Genomic DNA, 5716 nt, shown 5'->3' on the forward strand with positions numbered 1-5716 from the left:
CGACCCCCCCAGCCCTACCCAAAGCAGCATGCACAGTCTCTGTCCCTCCTCTCCGGTGCCTCCTCCTCCTTTAGGCTTTCTTACACTTGCCCTTCTTCTCCCGCTGCTGGAACTTCCGCAGCCGCCGAGCCCACGTGTCCCTCCACTGGATCACCAGGCTGGTTTTGTCCGCGATGATGCCACTCTGGTCGGGAGAGTCCTCGTTGGTGCCCAGCAGCAAATACTTCTTCATGGGTTTGATTTTGGGGCACTTGCAGGCGACGTCCTTGGAGTGGATCCACAGGGTCTGGTCTCCACGCCGGATCCGGTTGCTCCCTTGTTTGTAGACGGAGATGATGTTGACGGTGAACTTCCACCAGTCGGCATTTTTTTCTGCTTTCAGGATGTGGATCTGGACAGCTGGGAAAAAAAAACACACGAGGCAAGAGAGGAAAAGATGTTACAAGTTGAGCTGGAGACAAGAAAATGAATTTTAAGTCTTCCCTAACAGGCTGTATGAAGGGAAAAGGATTTTGCCTCCTGAGCTCAGGCTGGGGAACAGCAACCGAGGTGGTGGTTGTGGTTACCCTGTCCCCATGCCATCTGCCACGAGCAAGCGTAGCCAGTGCTGGTGGCAGAGGGTCTCGGCAAAGGCACTAGGACCACCATAAGCCTGGGGGATGCTCTCCAGCTCTGCTGCCACAAAGATGGGCCTCTGGGTCCCATGGGGCATGGTCACTGCAGGACCCCAGGAGGGGAGGGGATGCTGGGAGTGGCTGCATGCCAGGAGCCACAGCACACCTCGTGCTAGGAGCCCTGGGAATGACACAGGGCTACCTGTGCTGGAGAGCAGGTTGCCTCATTCCCCTATCTGTGTCCTAGGGAGGGCCATCATCTCCCAGGACGTGGCTGTGAAGCAAGCACAGATGGAGCAGTTCTGGGCTGTTGGTGCAGCAACATCTGCCCCAGAACCTATGGACTCTTAAAGTGATAGAAAATATCTTTAAAACTCAGGAGGGTCTGAGTGCACTGGACCCTGCCCTTCCCTTGGAGCAGCATGCACAGAGAAAATGCCCAAACCCAGGGACACCTGGTGCCTCCAACCCTGGGTGGTGGCCCAGGCCCCAGGCAGAGGCTCTGAGCACAAGGTGTGGTTGGAGTGGGCAGGGTAGGGATGTGCCAGAAGCCCAGGCTGCTCCGTAGGACCTGGCATGAGCTTTTTGCCAGAGGAGGGGTTTGTGCACGGGCCACCCCTCTGCTCGCCCTTCCCCAGGATCTTAAGGCAGCCCCAGGTTTCAAGAGAAGATGAACCAAAATCTGGAGCAAAACACTGAGACTGGCCCTTTTCTCCAAGGTCTTGGCATCTGCAGGTAGGAAAGACCTGTTAGGGGCTCCAGCACATCCACCTGGAGCCAGTAGAAGGAGACTGCTCTCCATAAGCACCTGGCCTTGGAGCAGGTCACTGAATGGATTCAAACCTCTGGAAGGATTTGGAAACAGGGAGGTTCACTGTCAATGTGCTGCCAGATGTTCCTGCATCACGTTGTGGAAGAAGGCATAGCTGGTAAAAAGCATGGGTGAAGGACTGAAGACAGGGCTCCGTGATTGTAAGGAGAGGCCAGTGGCAGCATCCAACCTGACTTCTGGGTCTGTTGGACTCACCTGAGCATCTCTGTAAATACTGAGCAACAACGTAGGGCTTCAAGGGGCTCTCAGCAGCCTGGCAAACCTGGCAGGTAACTGGGAGATAACAGGCTCCCAAAGCAAGACTGAGATGAGAGGACAACCGTGATCCATAAGCAAGATGATGATATTTTCCAAGCCCATGGCTGATGTTGTGTAGCCCCTTTGGAGCTGTATGGGCTGAGAAAACCTGGTGAGGACTCAGCCTTCCACCACCCCACCCTTCGCTCTTTCAAGGTTCATACCTTCTCTGAAGCCACCAGCATCCATGCAGGAGTGGTGGCCCGTGGTCCCAAGGGGCCAGAGTGAAGAGGTGGCTTGGCAACGTGGTCTGGATGGGCGAGAACTCTGCAAGATGGGCCACAAAGATGCTGCAGAGGCGGTGATGGACACAAGCATGCTCGAGGGCAAGGCTCTGCTCACAGCTGATGGCAGAAGTTCCTGGAGCCACCATGGGTTTGTCCTGTGGGACAGCCCTGGGCTGTAGCCCAGGTGGCCCTGAGCAGGCAAGAAGATACGTGTGGGAAAGGGGACACATTTGACCCCACAGTGTGGCAAGGAAGAGACACAAGCCTGGAGGCAACACTTGCTGCACTGGTGGGCTTCTTCCAAATAGTCGTCCACCATGGTGCGGGGGTAGGAAAGGACAGGAGCAGCAGTTGCCCAAGATCACATGCTCCAGGAAGGTTGGACACATTCCTCCTTGCTAAAAAATCGGCTTCCAGGCAAACATCTTCCCCAGGAAGTGACTCCCCAGCCCTCCTGGGTTGGTTTGCTGGCTGTGGGATGAGGAGACCGCACCTCATCCAAGGGAAACTCCCGGGTGGTGGTGCCAGCCCTGGCCAGGAGAGCAGGTGAGGGCTGGTGGCTCCATGCAGGCTGGCAAAGTCCAACCACAAAGCACTTTTTAACCAAATCTTTGAGCTTTTCCTTTTTTTCTTTCCCTTTCCCTCCATGCCCTGTGAGCTATAACCATCCACCTGCCCATCTCAGCCGTCCGGCCAGCCCCCAGCAGCTCCAATCTTGTTTATAAACATTAGAAGAGTGAGAAGAAACCTCAAAAATCCAGGCAAATCTCTCCCATTTGCCTTGTAACTGCCCAGTTTTACCCCTCCCCCTCCCCCCCCAGGTTGGCAGTGGAGGAGCATCACTTGATTTTCAAACCACAACGTGCAGACTGATTTCAAGCTATGGAAGGAAGCAGCTCTGCAGCCCAGCAGGGATTTTAACACGTTGCAAAATATATGGGAGGTTATTTAGTTGGTTTCTTATTTGGAACATGTCATGGAAGCCAGATGCTTTCATTATAAAAAAAAAAGAAAAAAGAAAAAAAAACACCCCTAAGCTCTGACCACGTATTTCCCAGTCTGGTGTGAAGGTAACAAAATGTGAAGATTAGCCAGTTTTTATTTTTTTGGGAACAAATCTTTCCAAAAAAGCTTAACCCTTTGACCTGCCTGGGTCCACACTGACAAAATGGAGAAAATGAATGAAAAGGAAGCGGAGAGAGGTGGTTACAGGAAACTCTGCTCTAAAACACACAGTCTGTATTTTTTTGATGTCATGGCCCTCGGCTCTTATTTTTTTTTCCTTTTTTATTAATGAAGTGGAAGGAGTGAAAGCTTCGGGGAAGGTTTGGCTGGCATGGCCACAGCTGCCTGCACTGACTGCAACTTTTCCGGAACCTCCAGGACACAAGGTTTCCCCTGAGCCTGGCTTCAGAGCCCACGTTTAGTGATGGATGTCTGGGTGTTTTGCTGGTGGAGTCTCCAGCATCTCCCAAGGGACACATGGAGATGCAGGAGGAATCTTTGGAAGCGCCTCATCTGGCTCCCCTGGGTCAGTCCCCAGGGATTTAGGCACTTATTTCGCATGAAAGGGAAGGTTTCAGTTCCTTGGTGGTTTCAGGGGGGGCTCAGCTGTGCTCCACCACTCCAAAGCTGGTTTTGGTTCCTAGGTGCTGTCCTTCACCTGCCATCTCCTAGGGCAGTGCCGTGGTGAGCTCTCACTTTGCTGGTGCACCCACTGAACCCCTGGACCAGGGCTGAACCGTGGTCTGGACTGTCCCTGTCACTGCGTCCTTGGAAGAACGTCCTTGAGATGTCTCCAGGGCAACCAGCTGAAAGGATGGAACAGGGAATGACAAGGACAGTTAAGCGGGTGGCAGGGAGGATGCTCCCCTGGCTGTGGTTCCCCAGGAGTGGATGGTAACCCAGAGAGGGAGAACAAAATCAGCTGGGCCGCAGCTTTCACTGTGCTGCCACTCCAGCCAGGGCTGGTGGCACCATTTTCTACAAGGACGGGCTGTGGTCCAGGTCCCCAGCCTGGCATGGTCACCCGTGGCTTGTCCCAGCTCCTCCTTGTGCTTTGCAAACAGCGGGCAGCCGAGTCCTGCAGTCATTTGAGGCTGGTACCCTGCAGCACCAGGGATTTCCCTCCAGGCTGACTATTCTGTGCCTTGCTCTGCTCAATAAAACCAGCACAGAATGCTGGGGGACAGTGGCTCCAGGGGAGAGGGGAAGATGCTCGGTCCTGGTCAGTGCACGGCACCACCCCATCGACCTCATCCCACCAGACACCAGAGCTGCTGAGCTGCAAGTCATGCCTGGATGGTGCCTTACAAGTCACAGCAGCCCAGCTGACGGATCCCAGTGTCTCACCACGTTATGCTTCTTCCTAAGGAAAAGGTGGTTCCAGGGTGCGGGACGGGACAGGGGTCCCTGGTCCCCTCCTGCCTCCCCAGTGCTCAGCTCTGGGGCCCATGATGCTGCCTGGCTTGGCTGGGAGCCTCCAGCCACAAGAAAGACCCAGAGGCTTGATGTTGCAGATAAAAGCAGAGGGGAGGAGGATTTGGTGTTCCTAAAATCCAACCCCAACCCCTCAAAGCATGTTTGAGGGCAGCTGAGTGAAGGCTGAAGTACAAGCAGCACCTCACAGCATTCGGAGACCGTGAGTCAGGCACCCAAAACCCAGGAGACTGCCACGAAGAGTGAGGTTGGGAAAAAGTGATTTTTTTTTTATTTATTTACTGCTGGGGCTTGTGATAAATCTGATTTCAAAGTTTCCTCTGCAAAAGCTGACCTAGGACTGGGCTACACGGATGAATCTACGTCTCCTGTGTGCTAAACTGGGAGCTGGGGCTTCGTGGAACTTCCAGCGATGGGGAAAGATCCCACAGAAACCCCGGGGGTGGCAGCAGGAGCAGAGAGGTTTGCTGGGAGAGACAAGGGGGTCTGTGATGGGACAGACAGAAACAGGGGCCCGGGACAGCAGCTGTGGGTGCAATGTCCCAGCCTGAGCCAAGGCTCTCCGAAGGCTCTGGGTCCCTTCTCACTGCCCAGCAGAGGAGCCCGTGTGGATTTTACTTCAACCAGCAGCAAAAAGTAACCCTGACACCGTCTGGGTTTGGGAATGGAAAGGGCTGGCTCCTTGCTTGGAGCAAAGTGTTAAAATGGGATTTCACCCCCCTTTTTTTTTTAATTTTTCATTCATTCTGGGGTGCCTTTGCCTGCCTCTGGCTGCCAGTTTCCTACTGGTTTAATACTGGAAATGTATGTCCCCTAATCCTAGCCTGGGTGCTCCCTGCGCCGGTGCTGGGGGACCCCTCACTGCCCCAGCTCACTCCCTGTGGACACGGTTCCAGGAGGGATCACCCAGCATCTCCCTGCCCCGGGATTGGGATCCCTGCACCTCCTGGGGCAGCGGCAGGGGCTGCAGCCAGGGCAGAGATGGGAGGGTGCTTCCCCTCCCCGGGTTTTTCTGTGCATTCAGGAGTTTGTCTCCCCCCACCTCTCTTTTCACGCTGCCTTTTGAAAACACGTTTTGCTTTTTCCAGCAGCCCTTGCCAAGCTCCTCTCGACAAAGGGGGTGACTAAGAACAGTCTCCGTGAAAGGAAGGAGCTTTTTGAACTTTTTTATTTTTTTCCAAGAAAGGGCAAAGTGAGCAGATGATCTCACCTTTCAGATGAGGATCCCACTGCTCGCCAATACGGCACTGGGGACACAGGAAGGGTGGCAACGGCTGGGACCACGATGCTCGGCGGCAGGCAGCGTG

General features: G+C 54.5%; 1 protein-coding gene across 1 annotated transcript in view; it reads right to left on the reverse strand.

Moving 5' to 3' along the window:
• Positions 1–6: 6 nt before the first annotated feature.
• LOC103769710 (netrin-1) overlaps positions 7–5716 on the reverse strand; it is a gene marked incomplete at its 5' end in the record, with an annotated part of 46182 nt that continues 40472 nt past the window's right edge. Inside the window, one exon of the mRNA XM_008936935.1 lies at positions 7–399. Coding sequence (XP_008935183.1) covers positions 71–399 — 329 coding nt within the window. The remainder of the gene's footprint in view (positions 400–5716) is intronic.

Source organism: Merops nubicus, unplaced genomic scaffold, assembly GCF_000691845.1.
Source record: "Merops nubicus isolate BGI_N331 unplaced genomic scaffold, ASM69184v1 scaffold6003, whole genome shotgun sequence".
NCBI lineage: Eukaryota > Metazoa > Chordata > Aves > Coraciiformes > Meropidae > Merops > Merops nubicus.